Source organism: Bactrocera dorsalis, chromosome 3 (assembly GCF_023373825.1).
Source record: "Bactrocera dorsalis isolate Fly_Bdor chromosome 3, ASM2337382v1, whole genome shotgun sequence".
In the NCBI taxonomy this organism is placed as follows: Eukaryota; Metazoa; Arthropoda; class Insecta; order Diptera; family Tephritidae; genus Bactrocera; species Bactrocera dorsalis.
The window spans coordinates 76,853,744-76,876,309 of record NC_064305.1 but is presented as its reverse complement, the minus strand read 5'-3'; the positions used below and the strand labels follow the sequence as shown (position 1 = coordinate 76,876,309).

The 22,566-nt window shown below is 35.8% G+C and overlaps 2 protein-coding genes across 2 annotated transcripts in view; both read left to right on the top strand.

Moving 5' to 3' along the window:
• LOC105229162 (ATPase inhibitor, mitochondrial) overlaps nucleotides 1-22,566 on the top strand; it is a 576,424-nt gene that overhangs the window by 527,404 nt on the left and 26,454 nt on the right. The window lies entirely within an intron of this gene.
• On the top strand, nucleotides 6,589-8,942 carry LOC105233829 (serine protease inhibitor 27A). The gene has a single exon (XM_011215994.4). It carries the CDS (start codon nucleotides 7,308-7,310, stop codon nucleotides 8,733-8,735), a length of 1,428 nt encoding a protein of 475 aa, XP_011214296.2. The 5' UTR covers nucleotides 6,589-7,307; the 3' UTR covers nucleotides 8,736-8,942.

The window sequence follows — 22,566 nt, the reverse complement described above, 5'->3', positions numbered from 1 at the left end:
GCCAAATTGCTTAGGCAAAGTTGAGTCAGCACCAGAGTTCAAAAAAAAAATGAAATGTCACATTAAAGAGCCTTCAACAAAGCATTCAGTATGCCGGGTTTTTAGTCTTTTTCGCCTGTTGCCACGTATCAGACGGCAGACCAGTCACCAGTTTGCGACAGTCAGCGTCTTCTGGCGAACTGCTGCTTTCTTCTGTACGAGTGCATTTCCAACATCCGACGGGCATCATATTTTTCAGTAAAATTGCTGAAGCTAATCTGGCCTAGCAGTATATCCTTAGATGAATGCAACGGAACAGGAAGTGACGGCGAGCGAGAGGATTTGGGTTGCTGAAAGCAAAAATCTCTTTTCACCTGAATGCATCAGGATAATAGTTGCTATTGCATATTATGCAGCTCTACATGCAAATGTATGTGTGTATGTGGGTGCGTTGGTAGCCAGCCTGGGCCAACTCACCTCGGTGGCATTTGACTTTTCTACAATAAATCAATTTAAATCTACTTGCTGTAGTAGTAGAACGTAAATCCGTTTGCTGAAAAGTAGAAAATGTGAAATGTGAACAGTAGAAATCAGGTTTGATAATCCATAAAGCGATTTAGCTCGACTTTTACTGCTCCCACAGCTCCTGCCATAGCCCTCTTGTTCACCTGTTTCATGCTTTGTTGGTGCTGCAATTTTTACTTCGAATTTATCTTGAAAACATTTCCCGCTACTATAATATTTTCAGGCGCTTTGGGCATAAGTTATATGCATAGACATACATATATATTATATATATATATGGTATATGTATGTATTATATTTTTCATGCAGCTAGCTTGTCCCCCAGTCAACCAGCTAGCACTGCCAGTCGCATACGATCAGGTATTTTGCATTATTGTGGCTGAGCAGGAGACTACATACATACACATAGACATTTTTATTAAGTAACAAGATTTACTTATATTTCCATTGAGTGACTGTGTGTGTGGCTGCTTGTGCTTATGTATTGTAGCTGCTTCTTAGGCATTATATGGCAGTTATAGTAATATTGCAAAATCGTCTGCTTAGCCGGGATTGCCTGAATGATATTTTGTGATTTTTGGTTTCACTTTGATAATCACGAATTTGCGTAGCGAGCTGTAACCACAATGTAAAGTAGTCGCATATTAGCAGACATAAAAATGCTCTAGTACATAGAAATACTTATTATCAGCACTCATCGCTGTGCAGGTCATCAGCTGAATATTAATATTGTTACCTAAGTGGAGATTTGATCGCTGAAATGTTGTAAATATTTCAATTGAATAGGATAAGCCCCACTGAATCAGAGTATTATGGAGTTCAAAACTGGAAATACTATCAAAAATAAAACAACAATGTGGAGGTCAGAACGCCTTACCGCAAACGTTAATGTATATTATATGGAAGTAGTTAGATATAAATATTGTAGTAACACCATGCTTTAAAAAAATCAATGTGAGGGTTCGCATGAGGCAGTACTTTCAGAGCCGACCTGTGGAAAATAGGAATGAAATCTGCTAATACTTACATACCTCTCAGCGTCTTAACGCGACGAAAGTAGTCTCCACCTCACCCCGATGTCTATGATATTACCACAGCATACTCTTACTGTTTAGCTAAAATATTCGATAAAATCTGATACTATATCCTAATCATTGCCCATTTTGAAAATGTAGACTACATACATATTTGTATAACGGAGTTTTCAATAGGGACGCTGCAATGATTTTTCCGCTCTTCTGGCATTTCTCTTCAGTAAGTTTTGCCATTTCATCATGGAAGAATATACGATCCAACAACGAGTTGAAATTATTAAAATTTACTACCAAAATTCGGAGTCAGTGGCCTCAAATTTAAGTGCGCTACGTCCAATTTATGTCATCATAATCGTCATGTTAGACTAACAATTGAGCGTATGGTGGAAAAAATTTAAATCCACAGGCGCATTACAAAATGTTCCATTGCCAGTGAGACAAAGAAGTGCTCGTCGTATCGAGAATATTGCTGTCGCAGGGTGAGGTAGACCCAAATCAGTCTTTCACATCGTTGTGGCAAATTTTACAAAAAGATTTTGGCCTACATCCTTACAATATCAAATTGACGCAAAAACTTATACCGCCTGACCATCAGAATTTTCGTATTTTCGTGAATTGAGCTGAGCAACAACTATGTAGTATTGTATATAATCCCGATTTTCATTGACAAATCGTCTTCCGCGATGATGCTCATTTCTGGCTGAATGGCTTCGTCAATAACTAAAATATGCGTTATTGGTCAGGCAGCAATCCAAACGTACTCCATGAGTCACCATTGCATCCCGAAAAAATTACGGTTTGGTGCGGTTTATGGGCCAGCAGCGTCATTGGGCCGTACTTCTTCCATGATGACCGAGATCGGCACGTTACTGTGAATGGGAATCGCTCAATGATAACCTAATATTTTCAGCCCAAATTGCAAGATATGGACTTTTGGTCCATTAGGACGGCGCCACAAGCCACACAGCGAATGTCACAATTGAAAGCCAAGTTTGGTGAACGTGTTATCTCACGAAATCGTCCAGTCAATTGGCCGCCTTGGTCGTACAATTTGACGCTGTTGGACTATTCCCTGTGGGGCTACGTTAAGTCTATCGTTTATGCCAACAAGCTAGCGACGACTAATGAACTTCGTACGAGTATCGAACATGAAATTGCAGCAGTATCAGACGATTTATGCTTGAGTACCGTCAAAAAATTGGGTACAGCGTCTAGACTTCTTCAAGCGTGCCCGTGGTGACCATGCAAAAGATCTCGAGTTCCATACATAATGGCATCGAATGTACTTTCACAGAAATAAAGACTTTTTGTTTTATTAAAAAAAAACTTTTGTGGCGCTTAGTTAAATACCTTCAATAAGAAGCCAAAACGCTGAGAAATAGTTGACGATATCCAGGATGCATCAGGATGTGACGACTCACTGCATAATACTGGGAAAGCTTACAATTGCAAAAGATTACCTAATACCCGTATCCATAGGCGGTAAATGTATGTATGCGAATGTTGCTGTCAGTCTCAATGAAGCCAGGTACTTGGTCGGTTATTGGCAAGAGAACTCTGCAATTCACTGTATTTTCGAATTCATTCCTCATATTTTAGACCAATTCGAAACCGAAAAAACTTTGGAAGGTTGTTTCTCTATACACGTGGACCGTGCTACGCGGTTAAAAGTGAGACTTGTTCAGGGATAGATTAAAATCCAGGGGAAGCAAAGAGTTCTATTAACTATAACCATATAATTTCACGATTTCAGACCACGACAGCGTACTATAAACGAAGATGGCTGCCAATATAACAGTAAAAAAATTCTAAAAGCATTCAGAGATATGTGAGAATTTTACTGGTTTCGAACTCGTCGACCTTAAGTGAGCTTGAAAACTGTTCGGCAACTATACGCAATTGCAAGAACCTTTCGACTTATAGTAAATAGTGAATTTGACTCTACCAGGTTTATTTTATTTTAGTTGTAAAGTTCCTAACCAGTTCTTGTTCAATGATTATATATGGGGTTATGGCAAAAGTTCTCACGCGTGAATTGTGGAGGTTTCCCAGAAAAAATATTGAAGTAATATCATCTTATCACTTTTCGTGTTGGGTTAGGTTTCGCAAGACCAAGGTCGAAACAAAGTTGAAGGCTAAGTATTTGCGCAATAATGCTTAGATCTCTTTGGGAAAAATAATTAAACAAACTCCATATGTTCTTTGCTTCTCTTTGGGCAAAATAATTAAACAAACTCCATATGTTCTTTGCTTTCCGTACATAAAAGGCTTATTACAACTACGGCGAACTTTAATAGATTTGTAGGGGGATGTAACTATAATATCAAAAAAAAATTAATTATAAGATCATGTTTGTATGTCTTCACCTTTTTGTATTGTTTTGGGAAATTTGTCATGTAGGTATGCTATGTTATGTTAAACAAGTTTCGTGTTCTCGATTACCTGTGGTATATAAAGCGTAAAGTTTTATCGACTCAGTCACTTAACTATCTTAGCTTCACCAACGTCGTCGTTAAAATAATAAATCAAAATAAATTATTGCTTTCACTTAATTTATTTTTATCAGTAACTTAGGAAATAGCGGATAACTCACCTTATATATATTTTTTTTTTGAAGCTTTATGTTTATGAATGTGAAGATAATATCAAAAATTTTTTTGTCACTTAAAAGTCCTACCTGACCTTTATTTAAGTTTACGAAATAAAAAAGACCATTTAAAAAAAAAATTAGTATATTTGTTTTTAAAGAAGCCTACTACATGAAAAATTTCCAAACGTTTTGCAATTCGCTAATTTACTAAACAAAGTTATCTACTGCTGCAGTCATTGCGGATGTGTCTGAAAACAAAAAATAAATAAACAAGTATCATGAAGTATAAATATGATTACACTGAGGCTCTGTGTGAAGGGTATTACAAAAAAAAACTGTTTTTCCTGCAGTGAATTGATTTTGTTCATTAAGTTTGTAAAGTGTATTTGTCCGATATCGGCGATTCCAACAAGCGAACAGCATCTTCCGGTGCAAAGAACGTGCTCAAAACTTCAGATCTACATCTCAAAGAGAAAGGACCTAGTTCGTGTATATACAAACAGATGAACATACCGACCCAGCTCGCCATGATGACCAGCAGAATAAGATACAAATCTGTATATATTTTAGAAAGTCTCGACGATTCCATTTGGATGTTATTACCTCCAAAGCAAACTTATATACCTTGTTCAGGGTATAAAAACTTAATAAACCGGTATATTTTGAAAAAACAAAATTTCAAATTTTTTCCTAAAAATTGGTTTAATTTTGGCATGTCAAAAATTTTTCAATATAAACTCTGGAAGTTTTGGAAAAGTTATATAAACTATTTTTATCAAAAAGCGGAAGCATCGTTTTTATACCTAAACGAATAAACTCTCTCTCTAAGTCGCTCTAAGTCAAAAATATTAATTTAAAATATTGATTTGCTATTTATGAAGTTCTGGACTAACAAATTATATAAAGAAAAAAATAAAATAATATCTTATCGAAATTTCACATTTGGTATCCCTTAAAAAATAAATTCATTTCTACATGCCAACCATCTCTTTTCTTCTCACTCTTTCATTAATGAAATATTTATCAGGTAGTTGAAAAAAATTAAATTAAATTCAAGGAGAATGTCAGAAACATGACCTGTTTTTGTTGATTTTGGGGAATATATTATCGGTTCTTTCAGGAATTTATTATATTATCGTTGATAATGCTGACCTTGAAGATGATTAGCGAGAACTGTTTTGCTTTGTATTCTTTGGAAGAAATTAAAAAATCCATGAAATTCCTGAAATTAAGGTTAAAAAGAATATTATATTTTAAAGCTTAATAATCATTGGTAAATACCTCGACCAAACTGATAACATAATATAATATGCTTCCCTAGTATTGCGCATACTGTACACTCAGAATTAAGAAATACTAATATTTCCAACATAACAAAATTAACTTTGAGGAAATAATTTGGAAAACTCATTCTTTTGCATCGATCGAAAGCTTGTAATTGGAAACAACGCTACAAATAGTTGCGTATTTAAGTAGTATATTTAATCAATAAAATGTTTTGCAGCCAAAGAAAAAGTGTGATTTTAGAACTCATCTGGAGGAGTATGCAGCAGTGAAAAATTGGTTGTGTGGCCTAAGACCACAGCCCTAAACATTCCGCAGCTAGCTTCACTTTTTTATCTAAAATTTCAATTTTTCCCGCTTCTTATTTACAATGAAGAATACATTAGTGTGTAACGATAGAAACGAAAGAAGTAGCAAACCTTTTTTTCTATTTTTCATTTATTAATAAAAACATCGAAACTTCCACTTAACCTAATCAAAGACGCTTAGCTATTTTTATGAGTATATACATACTTAAGTCATTTATTATGTATTGATTATCTAATTAAAATTTATTTTCATATGTAAATTTTTGCACAAATCTATTATAGGGAATTTAATGCTTATCACTCCTGGAATTTCGCAACGAAATTCCGAAAATGTCTGTCATAATGGGATTTTATATGCCGGCGCTAACATTTTACACTCCCAACAAATTGTATAAATATTTGTGCATGTGTGTCCAATTTGGTAAACAACAATGAATCATAATTAGTGTTTGCTGCAGCAGTTGACATTATGTGTTACTAAATAATATATGTAAGTATGTACATATGTATGTATGTATATTTATTTGTATACCTGCCTGTCGGTTAATCAGCTAAAGAGATGTACATACATACATATGTGAAGATTTGCATGTAAGTATACATGTAAATCCAGGTAGCTGAGTGAAGTACGTTTTGAACATTTTCCACGGTTAGGTCCACGGTCATTGGAAATTCCTTTGTTAAAAAATCCCGAAGAAAAGGATTTTTTCGCTGCCAGCGGGTGGGTAAGTTCACCGTAATATGGGTTATTTTGTATACATTTTGTGAATGTTAAAAATATGTTGGCTTTCGGGCATCTGTATGAACACATAGTAAGTCACATTTTCGAAACTAGTATAAAATATTCGCTTGCTCCTCGAGCAGCAGCAGTCAGTCGAATTATCTGTTAGACGATACAACGTAAGAGAGCTGAAACATTTCGAAAAAATATTTGTTAAAGCGTTTGAGTGATTAAATTTTAATCAGCAATTTCACGGAAATTAAAATTTGTATATATATTTATTTTTTAATTTCATTAAATACAAAAAAACAAAAAACAACCAGCTTGTTAGAAGATACTGACTTGATAATACAGTAAGTGTCAAACAACAGTTTCAACGCCAACATTTTTTCGTCACACATAATAAATAAAAGCAGACGTAAATATATACGAAACAACAAAAACAATACTAATATAAGAGAGCGCATATTTATGCGGTTTCGCGGGAGATAAGAAAGAATTTCATTCATCTCCAAGCAAACGCAACGAATCTCAGGAAAACCAAAGCCAGGCAAAGTCATCGAAATAAACCGCAGAGAGACGACAACTAACAACTCACAATCAATCAACACATTATACAGAAAGTGTTGTACATTTGTTGTTGGCGCAACGTAATACAGTAATCATCGAAGCTGGTTTTCCCAGAAGCGAACTCAAGCGTTAGCGATCGCAGCCGAGACCGGTCATTGTGTGCGCGAGACTTGCTGTGAACAGTTCGCCGACGAACTAATAATATCGGCTTTGTAGTGTGTTTGCTATTTTTGCTAAATATAAAATTACTTTATACGCAAATTATAAAAATCAAACGTTTTCGTGACATCATAAATATGACGTTGTTGAGTGTATTTGAACTTTTTTTCGCCGCATATGTGATTATTATCGCACGCGCACGCGCTTATCCCACAACTGTGACGCTGCCGACGGTGAATAATGCGACACAATTGGATGCCTTCCAGTTGGCCGTTAACGAGAGCCATATATTTGACATACCGCCTGGAATATTTACAACATTTATACCACTGCCAGGTGAAGAAGCGTCGATGAATGATGACAAAGATGATTATGTGCCCTATCGCAGCGATGTGCACGATAGCTTTTCATGGGCGTTAATCAAGCAAATATTGGTGTCAACAACACCGCGCCGCAATGCGATTGCAACTGCTGCTGCCGCCGCTGTGGATGATAACTTGCCTGAAGACGCAGAAAACATCGTTTTTTCACCCTTCTCCGTGAAGCTCGTGCTCGCGCTACTCACAGAGGCAACGGGTAATGGCACGCGTTCGCAGCAACAACTACTAGCCACACTGGGCGATATAAGGTCGCTCGAGAATTTGCGAAATTTTTATCGCAAGACGTTGACGACTTTGAAGAAGGAACATGCAGATTACACTTTACGCCTGGAGACACGCCTCTACACCGATAAATCAGTACAAGCGCTACCTTCTTATGCCACGTTGCTAAAGTCAGCTTATCAAACACCAGTCGATAATCTGGATTTCAACGATGGCGTCGCGGCGGCTGAGAAGATCAATTCCTGGATTGCACGTGCCACGGAGGGTCGCCTAAAGCAGCTGGTTACGGACGAAAGTGTTGCGAAAAGCGTTATGCTGCTAGTGAACGCCATCTATTTCAATGGCAAGTGGCGTCGTCAGTTCACTGACACACACACTGGCGCCTTTTATCGCAGCGCAACCGATCAATTGAAGGTTGCTTACATGGAATTGACTGATCACTTCTATTATCATGAGAGTAACGATTTGAAAGCGAAAATCATACGCCTGCCTTATCGTGGTCAGAAGTTCTCGATGTTCATCGCATTACCTAATGAGGGTCAAAACATTGACTCGTTCATCAGCCGCATGCAAAATGAGCAGCTGAAGCATATGCAATGGATGACGGAGCGCAGCAAAGTTCGTGTGGTCTTGCCCAAATTCAAATTCGCATATAAAACCGATCTGAAAGCAGCATTGTGTCGCCTGGGTGTAGTAGACATATTCACCAACAACGCTAATTTAACTGCTATGGCTGCCAACGAGAATTTACAATTGATGGTTTCGAATATACTGCAGAAAAGCGGTATCGATGTCAACGAAGTGGGTACAGTGGCTTATGGTGCTACGGAAGTAGAAATCGTAAATCGTTTTGGCGCCGATGAAGAGGAATTTATTGTGAATCGACCGTTTGCCTTCTTCATTGAAGAAGAGAGCACGGGGAATATCCTTTTTGCCGGAAAAGTGGTGAATCCTACGACATGAGCAACTGTATATACTTTGTTACTTAGGTTTTTAGCGTGTATTATGTAAATAATTTGTAATCTTAAGTGTTAGGTCTTAGTGTAGCCCAGCAGTTAGTTAATGTTATGTGAAAAATGAGCATATACGTGCATTAACAAAAAAACTTAAGCTTTGAACTGTGTATTAAGAAAAATAAACGAGAACTGTAAGCAAATATTTATAAAATAATATACTTTATTTTTTATTGATCACTAACTAGCAACGTCTTCAGTTGAGTAATAAGTGCACTTATTTACTTGTAATAAAGCTGATAAGCTCAAAAAATTTTTACAGAGGCGGGAAGTTTTCACTAGAAGTAATCAGCTTAGTTCCGCAGATTTACAATTGTGACTAAAATACTGTATACAATTGAACTAAGTAGCTAGGTTCAGAATATTCCGTTATGCAACAGAGTAGAGCTGGAAAATTACTTGCACAAAAAGCTAAAATCGAAAATTGCATTACTAAGTCAAAATATTGACTTTTAGTTATTTGGACTGATTAATGAACGATCTTGATTTGCGGTTATCGCGACGACACTCTACTCGCAGTAATTCGCTAAGCAAAGCCTCATGGATGGCCCGGCTAAGGAAATAGTCCATGGAAACGATTCGACTTTTCTAAAGTGTGAAGCAATGAACTTTTCGGATATATTCGGAAAAATTTAAATGTAAATTAGCATTTACGTATGTACATATACTTGTATATTATGCAGACAAAAAGAGGGCTTTTCCCTAATACTTTGTCAATTTTATTAACTGTCTTCTCCTTACTACAAGGTGTGTTCTAACGTAAACAGGACTTGAATCTAGCGCCCCTGGTAGCGCCATCTTCATGCCGACTAGTGCGTTAGAATCTGCTATCTATATCGATTGTCCAGTGAGAATTTCATGAAATTTCGTAGATTGGAAGTGAAGTTATTGCGTTTTAAGTGTCAGTATGCTTGTGTTATCGGTGCGAGAATGAGCTTTCAACAAAGAGCCAATATTAAATTTTGTTTTAAAATTGGTAAAACTTTTACCGAAACATTTCAATTGATGAAACAAGTTTATGCCGATGATTGCCTATCCCGTAGCAGAATGCACGAGTGGTTTCAACGTTTTCAAAGTGGTTGTGAGGACATAAATGACGATCAACATGTGGGCCAATTAGAATCCGTGATCACCGGAAATTCCATCGAAACTGTGCGTGAATTAATCAAAAATCATTCGAAATCATCATTGAAATTCATGGAAATGGAACTGAGCATCTCCAAAACATCGATTTATGGCATTTTGACCGAACATTTGAGCTTACGAAAAGTCTTGCACGGTTTGTTCCGCACAAATTTACTAACGACCAACAATTGCTCAGTATCCAACATTCGATCGACGCTTGTGACCGATTATTTGACCAAAAATCACATTTTAACCTTTAACCACTCACCACATTCAATACCTGATATGGTATCGCGCGACTTCTTGCTTTTCGGAAAAACGCATTTGCCCTTGAAAGGAAAGCGTTATGCAGTCATAGAGGCCATTCAAAAGCTTGCACCGGCATACTGGCGGCCATACCGACCAACGAGCTAAAACACTTGTTCGACATGCTTTTGGACCGTGCAAAAAGCTGTGTTGAAACAGAAAGAGACTATTTTGAATAAAATAAATTGATTTTGGCGTAAAAACTAGTTGTTCTGTTTTTTAAGTCCTGTTTACTATGGGACACTCCTTGTAGATCCCAGTATCTCTAGTTGACTTTTGACCGAAACTATAGGTCAATGTATGAGGCATACTATACAATTGAAAATTAGACATAATCCTTTCCCGACAATAGTTATGCTCTGTATCAAAAATTAGTTGACCCAGCAAGTCCCATATATATAGTTACTACATAAATCGTTAAAATGATTTTCGCTTTAATATGTAAAATGCTTGCGTGGGAAACTTCCTCATTTAACGATATATCTTCACGAAAGTTGGTATGAGTTATTGTTTATGGAAATAATGCAATATCAAAAGAAATTGTTCAGATCGGCTCATTATAGCATATGTGTAGCTGCCATACAAACCGAACGATCGGAATAATTTATTTTAGAAATTTGGATATAAAACACTTTTTTTCACAAATATTTTTATTTTTATTAAAAAAATCTCATAGTTCTATTTGTATTTATGTTCAATTTCTTTGATGGTTTAAGTGGCGGGCACTTTTGAAAAATTAAAAAATAAAAATAATAATAATCAAAAAATTTAAATAACAGTAATAAATAATGAATTCAGTCGTTTTACATATAAGTAAATAATAAATTATTAAATAAATATATTTAATAATAATATTTTTTAAAAATCAGCGTATAAAAATATTATAAGTAAAAGTAATAATTAGGAAAAAAATAAAATTACTAATTATGAAAAATTTAAAAAATAAAAATGACAATAATCAAAAAATTAAAATAACAGTTATAAATAATGAATTCATTCGTTTTACATATATTTTTGCCACTGCACGTACTCAATTCTACTAAATAGCAACGACAACGTCGAATTCCTTACTTTGATTCTATCGGCTCTGTTAGCCGCCAAATCGAACATCATACGGAATTCAATTTGCACCTTCTCTATACTTTACATTCTCTGGCTCGGCGCGCTGTTCAGAATGCATCGCAAATTTGAATTTTGAATTTTTTAATTCGTAATATCTTTTGAATGGAAAGTCCAATTTAAAAACTATTTTATAGGTAGTTAAATGGTCTTGACCATAAAATAATTTATTTGGATAAGGATTAATATAAACACATAAATAGCATGGTTTGAATTTGCTTAGCATTTTCATTAATGTTTAAAATGAAAAAAAGTTGTTGTAGTGACAATAGTTGGACATACATATGCTACCGCGAAGTTTTTTGTAGACATTATGATGTTCTTCAATATTGTTGTACATTATTTTGTTCTATCGCCAATAGTTTCGGCAGCGCATTCGACGAAAGACATTTTAAGACTCATTTTTCTACTCCTTCGGTTACATTGTTCAAATTTTACCAAGGATCCCTAATTTTTTTCAAAATTAAATGAAGAAGAATGTGGCATTCTATTGGTGAAAGAATTTTTTAAATCGGCCCAGTACTTTTTGAGCCTATTCATTACAAACATACAAAAATAGGTACACATCTTTCCGCTTTATAATATTAGTATAGATATGTATATATAAAATTGCTTAGATTTCGATCCTCTGGTTGACCTTTTACGTCTTAAGTTATTTTCCTGACTTTGATTATTACTAGTTGCAAGAGCATAAAATGTTTCGTTCCATCCGAACTTAACCTTTTCTTACTTGTTCTAAGTTTATTTTGTGGGAAACAAAACTAACTGGGGCCGTTCCATGATGTCAAAACACGGTCCATATGAAATTCGATCCTGCTCGTAAGTTTCTAGCGAATCAGGTTTCTTTCGCAGGATGAATATTCCGATAGTAATACTGAAAATCGTCGGGTCCAACTAAATTAAACCTTTTATCGTCACTAAATATGACGGATTGCCGCTCGGTGTGCCAAAAGGTATTTGTCAGCAAACTTGTGTCTTTACAAAAGTCCAGGATTAGCATTTCTCTTTTCATCTAGTACAGTGTTACTAAATAGTATTTTGTGGACATGACAGTGATCCGATTCTTTCGAGCTGCATGAATATCTCTTTAGGAAATCAAACTAAACTATATTGATACATGTTATAGCAATGATAAACGGTTGGAGTTTAATTCGCCACGCCATTCTGATCATTTCGTTATGAACATTTAAACAACTTTGTATCAATATGGATTAATTTTAGATATTACAATCAATAATTAGGTAAAAAATTATTATACATAAGGTAACAGTATAAATATTCCATAAAATTCACACTCATCAGTTTGAAAAAATTTTGAACGAAATTCCGCACCACATTGGTTTCTACAACCTTGACGTCCTTTCAAAAAATGTCCATATTTATATATTAACTAATTTCAGTAACTATTTTTGTTTTGTGTGAAACGAAGGAGAGTCAATGCGAACACTCAAAGTCCATTGTGTGATAATTAATGTTTTTCCCACGACGGGTCTGTCAGAGCGCTTCGTGTCGAGTTTATAAGCATTTGTTTAGGTTGCTTAAATGCACAAACGCACACACACCATATGTCGGTACATAATGTCACGTTCTCTAAACAAATGCTAGTATAATGGTAAATAAGTGGAAATTTCTCGATATGTGATAATTATGGGATTGTCCTCAGCGGATTGTGGTAATAACTGTAAATGACACTTTAAAGAGGTCAAGGGAATTACCTGGCGTGCTGAAGGAAGAAGAGAAAATAGGTATGCGACACAGCCACTTTTGGATGGTTCGTGGGATACATACTTACATAAATATGTGTTGGAAAAGTTAGTGTGCTACACTACGAATCATAGAGCGGAATTCACAGCAAATTTCATTCACAAAATATCCCGGTGACATATTATAGAATACACACCAACATTTTGCTTATATGACGTCTTTGTATTTTTTATAGAAATTACCCAAAAATTTTTCTATTAACAAAATCAGTTGTGAAAAATAGACTCAACAGTTCGTATAAAGAGTTATTAAAACTAGAAAAAGTTTTTATTTCGATTGCATCAAACCATAAAAACCTTCACAAATAAAAAAGTTATAGTACAAAATTTGGTTATATCGTTCAAGTTGTATGACATCGCTATAGTCGTAAGGTTCTATTTGTTCGGAGATTGTAGGGTTGCCTTGGGCAATATTCCATGTCAAATTTCGTAAAGTTATCTAATCAAATATTGTCCATATTTTGATTTGATTCGAATCGATTAACTTTTATGCGTGCTATATTTTATAGTGATCCGATAAGGCGATTCCGACCAAAGATCACCTTCTCGGTAATAAAAATTTCAGATCTCAAAAAATTAGGAACTAGTTCCAGTACATACAGACAGAGAGACCGAGAGGCGGAATAATCGACTCAGCTCGCTACGTTGATAATTTATACATATATTTTATAGGGTCTACGACTTTCTTCTGGGTGTTGCAAAATTTAATATACCTTCTACAAGGTATAATGAGATTCTTATGTACATACGAGTATATGATATAAGTACATAAAGCAACCCTGATAAATCAGTGAAATTTTATGGTTCTTACTGTAGTATTAGGTAAAGTATGACAAAATTTGTGAACAGTTTTTATGATGATATACATATGTCATAATATTGTTAGTTTCAAGAGATAGACTTTATTTTATCCAAGTTTTGTTGAAAGAGCTCTGGAGAGTTATAAGCCACTTTGTATAATATATGAAGTTATTACGTAATGTAGACAATGAATTCAACCGTCTCTCACAATTAATGAAAGTAACAAAATCTTGGCTTTAAATTTGCACCATCTTTTCATTAAAACACTTTACCTATGAACTCGCACTAAAGGTAGGAGGAAAAAAACAGAAAATATCGTGGAATTAATTCACCCTGTCCTTCTAATTAATTTAAAATAGTAAATTGCTGGAAAATAAAAACAAATATCGCTCAACTATCTTATGGTCTACTCGCAGTTATTTCTAATTTACTTCAAAAATTTTGTATATCTGAACTGCCAACGGCCAACTACTTACATACATATTCCACTCCGCAGATATGTATACTCGTACAAGACTCTTCCGAAAAAAATTAAATTTAAACTAATTTAGTACTAAGATTATTCGAATTTTGGTTGAGCACAAATTATTTGTTTGAAATGGTTAGATACTGGGATATAATCTAGTATCTATGTAGTATCAGAATCATCAACAAATTCAACAAATTTCTTAAAAAAATATGTTGGAGACGAAGATAGTGGTTTATGCAACGCAAGCGAATAAGTTGTTTGAAATTCTTGAATATATCAGTTTGATCTAAAGTTAAAAATGGAAGTTGAAAGTCGCCAAAGTTGAAAGTGCCCTGAATCGGATTTGCGTTAAGAAAGTTTAAAATTGTACATAAATATTATATATGAAATGCTATTAAAAAACAGCTTAGATATATAATTACTACTTACTATCCATGAATGGCTTTCACACCTTACGCTTACTCACTATAATACTACCTATTTCATTTATCGTGAAAATTCTCACCATTTCGTCTATAATTATTTTTTCCCAAACTAGCCAAAACTGAAAACAGAACAAAAACTATTTTTGCACGGTGCGCAATTTGTTATGCATTGAAATGTTTATTGCTCATCCAATGTTGATTAACTCGTTTTCGCAGCACTAACATAATTTAAACCACGCCTGCAGGCAGAGATTAATTGGAAATAGTGTAGCGTGCACATTCAACCAAATGCTATTTCCGGCGCCAAAACCAAACGGAAGTGGCGGATAGTCCTTGCGCCACGCTCCTTTCAACGTGAATAGCCTACATTTTTTGTTGGCTGTTTCCCTGTTGCTTCACCTCAATTTCATTTAGTTGTAAATTAAGCAATGCAAGTGTAAAATTTACAAAACGAGCAAATATTTCGAAAAAATTGTTCTGAATTAGTTATACCTATGTAAATAGCTAACTATGTATATCCTATGTAAATATGTACATACGTATGTATGTATTTCTAAAAAATGTTTCCTCTCGCTTATAAAAAAGTTTGCTATTCAGCGTGCGTTTGTTCGTTATTGCTTATCTGTAAAACTGCTTATGCTTAAGTCTTAATATTTCCTTTTCGTTTTGCGATTCTGATTTTTGTTATAACTGTAGTTTAAATTTTTATGTTTTGCATTTTAGACATTTTCTGTATTCTTTTATTGTTTTTGGCCAACAAGTTTTTAAAAGTTTCGGCATTTATATAATTCTTAGGGGTAGTGGAAATGGTGTATCTCTTGCTACCTTTCAAATTGGGTAGATTCTATGCCGGCAAGGCTGGATCTAATTTTAGCTTTCATTATTCGAGCAGACAGTGAAATATCACTAGTAATTACAATAGCTGTTGCATTAAATAAGTATACTCAAAAAAGCAATTTTCTAAAAAAATTAGAAGGCATTATTGTACCAAAATAGTTTGTGATATAGGAACTAAGCAAAAAATAAAGGCATTTTTAGTAGAGAAAGCAGGGCATGCCACAAAACTATATCGTTCCAAGACAAGTTTGAATAATTTTAGAATATGTTTCGTTTAACTAAATTTAAGGAAGTCTGAACAGGGTTTGAACCATAAAACTTCATACAGAAGGGGAAAAAATTAAAAGACAAAGTATCATATGAGAAATATCCGGGTTTATTGGTATACATCAATCCATATTCCTGCACGATATGATCAGAAATTGAGCTCATAATACACATGATATAGTATACACATATTGTATTTCCATAGAAAAGTATTGGTACACAGTATTAGTTAACTCCGAGCTGCTCTCATGACAGCACAGCTGAAGCATACATCTACAGGGCTTTTCTGGAAAGTAATGAGACTGATTTTCTTCCATCGCGACTGAACTTCAGAGAGTGCGCGCACCGACTGGATGCGGTAGAGGGCGTTCCTAGCTGACGAACGAGCGGCTGGTCAGCTATTTGCGAACACCTGAAGAGTCAGGGCAAACATTATGGCGCGACGTCTTTCAGTGAGTGGTGCAAACCGAAAATGCTGTGTTCATAAACGCAGAGGTACGCGATAAAATTCTGTGTGAAACTCGGTAAATCTGCTACAGGGATGTTTAATATGATCAAGCAGGCTTACACAGATGTTGCTTTAGCAAGAAGTGGTGTGTTTCGGGTTGGCACCAGGCCTTTTTTGAGGGCTGGGAAGAGGTTGCTGACGAAGACCGGCAAAATGAGCAAATCTAAAGTGCAAAACGGTGCTCATTGTCTTTTTTGACGTCAAAACCATCAAAGCTAAGTTTTACCTGCAAGTCCTCAAGATGCTCAAACTTAGGGTCAATCGGGTACGATAAGACCGCCGTTTTGTGAACAGCTACATAACCAAGGCCAGCATCTCAACGCTTATTTTTTAAAGAATTGTAACGATTGGTTCAATAAATTTTTTTTAAATCGACTCAGTCCTATTACTTACCGGACAAACCCTGTATTAACATGAAAATGCTATACACTCCAGTTAGATCAGAGAGCTTAATTCCAGATAAGCTTTGATATCCACCGCCTTACCACTACTATTCTACTATGATCACTGTACTCTTATAGAAATTAAAAGACCGACAAAAATGTCGTTTGCGACGTTAAGCCCAAAATAATAGTATCAACGACGATTTTTTATTACAATATTAAGGAATAAATGAAAGGTAAACATTTCAAAAGTCCTCTAGCTTTTCACTAAATGCTTTGCGATGGTATCACGGGATTCTGTCTGACGGTAGGAAGTTGTTCAACCATACGACAAGAATGCTTTCGTTAACTATAATCTTTGTAGTTTTAAGAATTCGAGAAAATCATTCAAAAATAAAATTATGTCCGCTAAAGGAATCAAAAAGGAATTATTAAATATAGTGTGAGATCTGGCTTTATAAACTAAGTAAATTGCCATTTGATATCGCCTATAACGCTAAAAAAGTTAAGGTAATATATGTTGGGCTATTTTATATGAATGATTCTCCTGTTACACAAAATCATATGGACATTTCAAATAATATTTTTAATAGATTTGTAAGTTGAAAGTAGAGATTTAAAAGTTACGAATGAAAGAAGGTGCTGAATTAAAACATCTCCATAAATACCTAAGAACATAAAAATTCGCATTTTTCAAAATCAATGTAAAATATTATATATTGGAATCAACACTACCATTAATAAATTTCAATATTTAGCAAGTTACATTATTTAGTTGCTCAGAACACAGGGTCACTCTAACATACATCTCAATTGAAACCTCCAATAAGAAAGCTGCTCAAAAAAGGCTCCCAAATGATTGAAAATGAGAATGAGAATGATTTTCACTGTTAATTTCAACTTTTCAGTAGCAATCGTCTCACTGATCGCTATCCCTCCTTAAATCCAATCTTGTGTACCACTTTAATCCATTTCAACACTGAAGTTACCCTTCTCACATTAGAATCAGCTGAATGGCAAATGGGTCGCCGATTATTTGCATTAACATAAAATGCCTCAGGTGTTATGCATAATTGCATTGTGAGTATTAGCGCTCATGTTGGGTCGAAATGTATTAATATTAAATGATTTTGCCGCATCAGCTAAAGCTTTGGACTTCTATTATATGTATAAATAAGTGTGTTGAAATGTATATAAAGCTTTAGATTGTGCATATATTTATATGTATATATAAATATGTACATGTTGTGGTTAAAATAAACAGGCCTCTTTGGGCGGTCATTAGAAATTATCGTTCGCCACTCAATCCCAAAGTGACCGTTGTTGAATTTTGATGCCGTCGTTAGAAATTATGCGCTTAATAATATAAACGTTGCTCTTGTCATATTAATTTAATTATGTAAATCTCATAATAGCCAAAATCCGTATAAATTATATCCAAAGAGCCGCAATGCATACGGTTTGTGTTAGGTAATTGCGTTAGCTTTGTAGTGTGTTAGGCATAATGAGAAGCGTTTACCTTTTCAACACGTTCCAAAAGTTTGTATGTTTAGGGAACGAAAACAGTTTATATGTCAGTAGAGTAGTCATGATATTCCAAGTGTAAAGCTATGTTAAATTTGCCTTGATTCCCTTCAAGCTTGACCATCTGTCTTTTCGACCCTATTTGCCTTTTGCTTCGAAATAAGCCTCGGTTTCGGCGATCATTTGACAAAAATTTCTTCACAGCGAGCTTTCTTTTGAGATCTGAGAACACAAAACAGTCGCTGGGAACCAGATTTGGAGAATACGGTAGTTGCGGAGGCAATTCGTAGCACAATTTGACACGGTGGATTATATTGATAAGACAGCACTTTCCTTTTTTCCGGAATTTTTTACTTCAAACGGTCCAATAACGATATGTAATAATCGCCGTTGAAGGTCCTTGCTTTTTCAAGGTAGTCAATAAAAAGTATTGTAAGGGCATCCCAAAATACAGACGCCATAACCTTGTCAGCCGTCTATTGCGGTTTTCCACGCTTTGGAGCAGGTTAATCGTGTGCAATCAGTCCACTCGGATGACTGTTGATTGGATTTCTAATAGAAATGATGGAACCTTGTTTCATCCCTTGTCACATACCGACCTAAAAACTCGGATTTACGCTGCGGAGTCACACCCCTTGTCCAATTATAATGTGGGCTGATATTAGACTCTTTAAAGTCTGCCGCATTTAGTGAGTTTATTCACACTGCCGGAAGGAACATCTAGAGTATTTCACGAATTATTAATATATTTTAAAAAATTCAGCACGAATTCACAACAAAATGGTATAGAATATTTTCCAACGAAATAGGAACACTGAAAAACTCAATGTTAAAACTCTACGTATGCGCCTTTAAGTATACTAATCTTCGAAAACTGTAGATAAGTTCTGTTTTCTTCTCCACTCTCTTCCACTTCGAAACTTGCTTTTGCTATCGCTGATGGTAGCCAACATTACCGTTGATTTTGAAAATTGCTTTCCTGATGAAAGCGTCTTTAGGTCATTTCATAGCTCGGCGACAACTGTTTGTACGATTACTAAACTCAGCGACTTTGTGACTTCAGGTGTTGTTGATGTTTTTACTGCGCTAATGAAATTGTTGCGCGTGTCCATTGCCCGTAGCAATATTTACCTTCAATTCAAGTTTGCAGCGCCACTCAACTGCATGGTAACCAATTATGGACCATTTTTATACCCTTGCAACCTGTTGCTAAAGAGTATAATAGCTTTGTTCACCTAACGGTTGTATGTATCACTTTAAACTAAGCGAGATAAATATAGAGTTTTATTTATGCAAATGATCATAATGAGGAGAAAAAATAAAATCCGGGGACTATCTGTCCGTCCGACCGCGCAAGCTGTACGAGGTTTGACAATTAAGTAATGAGACTGATTTTATTGCCGCGCTTGTGGTAAACCTGTGACCTTGAAATTCCCTGTCTCTTTTTCCGGTATCCCTCCCCTCTCCATTGATATATGTACCATAGCTCTAGCTTGTTTAGTTCGCCTGCTGCGCCAAGTTGAGTAGACGTGTGTTTGTAGTGCTCGTCACGAAAATGGAAAAACAAAATCAAGAGCAACGCGTCGGGATAAAATTTTGCGCTAGATTGGGCGAAACAGCTTCGGAAACGTACGCTAAAATTGTAAGAGTGTATGGTGATAGTGCTCTTAGTCGTGCCTAGGTGTTTCGATGGCACAAAGAGTTTAAGGAGGGGCGTGAAAGCCTGGAAGATGAAGAACGGAGTGGGAGGCCAGTCGAGGTGCGGACTGACGCGAATGCGCGGCCGTGAAATCATCAACAAAGAAGTCGTTCCACCGGGGAAAACTGTGAATCAAGTCTACTATTGCCAAGTACTCGAAAGATTGCGAAAACGAGTCAACAGGGTGTGCCCAGACATCGCTTGTAACTGGATCCTTCATCACGACAACGCGCCGTGCCACACCGCCTTCAGTCCCAGTCCCAGTATTTGGCCTCTAAAGGGATCGCTGTGTTGCAACTGCCACCTTATTCGCCCGGCATGTCATCCTGTGACTTTAGTGTTTTGTTTCCTAAAACAAAATCGGTCGTCAAAGGAACCTATTTTGAGTCTATTACGGACATCCAGGCGGCCGTGACGAGGGTACTCGCGGACATCCCAGTCGAAGCGTTCCAGAAATGTTACGAAGCATGGAAAACGCGCTGGGATCGCTGTATAGCTGCCCAAGGAGACTACTTTGAAGGGGATGGCAGAGTTGTAAAATAATTTTCAAATATACGGTTTTTATGGAATCAGTCTCATTACTTAATTGTCATACCTCGTAGATATAGTCGGAACCTCTGGTTGACATTTAACGCCTTGAGGTGTTTCTCTATATGTGATTCCTGCAAGTTGCAAGAGTATGAAATGTTCGGTTGCACCCGAACTTAACCCCATCTTACTTGTTACTTTTGTATACATAAGTATATAAATAAATATATTGCGCATTTACAAGCACAGTTAGTATTATATTATAAACTTTTTAATATCCACTCGAAACGGTAAAAAATGCAAACAAGTTCTTAAAATTATCTCTGCTTCGGCAAGTAATCAGCGGTTAAGCGTTTATAAGCGCGTTATTAGCCAAGCTAAGTACCTGAATGCCGGTAGCTGCGTGAGCGGGATGGTGACATACTGACGCTACTTAACTCACGCAACGTAAACAAAAAGAAAAATCAGCTGAAGTCATTTTATATGCCGAACTTGTGCAGTAAGCGGCATAAATGTTTTAACTTTTCAATGAGGTTTTCATATCTTTATTTTGTTTAAGGATAATATCGTAATTCTTCTTTATTAAACTTTCACATTCATTAATAACGCTGTGGGAAAATTTCATGCCCCGCCATAATTTGCATATACGTGCTTATACGCGTGTGTATGTACTCCCACCATCATTAGCTGATTTAAGCTTTTCTTCAATTGCAGCGCACGCAATGCAGAATTCGCTGTGTTTAATTAACAAAAACAAAAACCAAAACGAAATACAAAAACAACGGATATACTTTGTATTTCCTGTTTCAATGGCTTCCAATTAACTTTTTGTGTGAGCGCTTTCGCTGTTCTTCATTTATTCTTACAGCTAGCTTTGATGTCCTTCTAGAATTTTCTTCGAATTCGTATTCGCATAATCCTTCAATCAACTGCTGACGCAATGCACTGCACGAACAGCGAGATCACTGTGATAGCAACAGTGGCTGCAGTGATTCCTGTAGTAACACGAGCAATGTTCTGCAATGCATACGAATGTTTGCGTGTAGGCCCTGGGAGGAAAATAATCACTTCGAATTGAATGTAGTGTTTTAGAAAAGTATGATATGGAAGTGTTCTAATTCGATGATTTCAACGTGTTTAAAGTCTCTTCTATTTTTTAACAGGACAATTAACTATCATATTTCACACGATAAATAGAGGATTTTAGAGTTCTTTTCGATTTTTTTTTAGTTTTCATAACAGAAATATATTGTTGAAAATTTTCTATGTCGGGCTTTGAATACAAAATCTCTCATCTCTTTCATTCAAGCCCATGTCCCACGCGGAAGTTGTAAGTGTAATTAATTTAGTGCCGATGTTAAATTGGTATTATACGAAACTTAGGATATCAGACCACTTTTCTGAATATTTATTTTCAAAACTTGACTAAAAAATATATGGAGGGAGATATAATAGACGTTCACCAGCTCTACCGAAAAGTGTTCCCTGGAAAATATGTCCAATGTGGGAAAGGTACAGTATCTATATTTTGTCAGCAATCATTACTTAGTATGGAATATAAGGGTCTAACAGACCTTGATGGCTTAGTGAGCATTATTCATATGCATATAAATGTCGGTCAGATTGTCACCATAGCTCAGTTTACTTATATCTACTCATTTACGCTAGTTTTCGACCGAGTCATCGAAGCATTTCGGCTGTAATCTCCGCCATAGTGCGTTGAAAGTTGTCTAATATCAAATCACATGATCTAGGCGGCTATTTGACTGAAGTATTTGTACGCGACATGTCCATGTTTAGTCGTGAATAATAAGCCGGTGCACAGACATGTTGAAGAAAGGATTTGTCCGCGTTGATTTCATCAAATTCCGGGAAAAAGTCGGTCAACATCATGTTATAACGCTCGCTATTGATGGTAACAGCATTTCCTAACTCATTTCGAAAGAAATAAAACCTGATGACGCCGCCAAACCACAATCGGCACTAAACGGTCAATGTTTGAGGGCTGGAATTATATTTCCTGACCA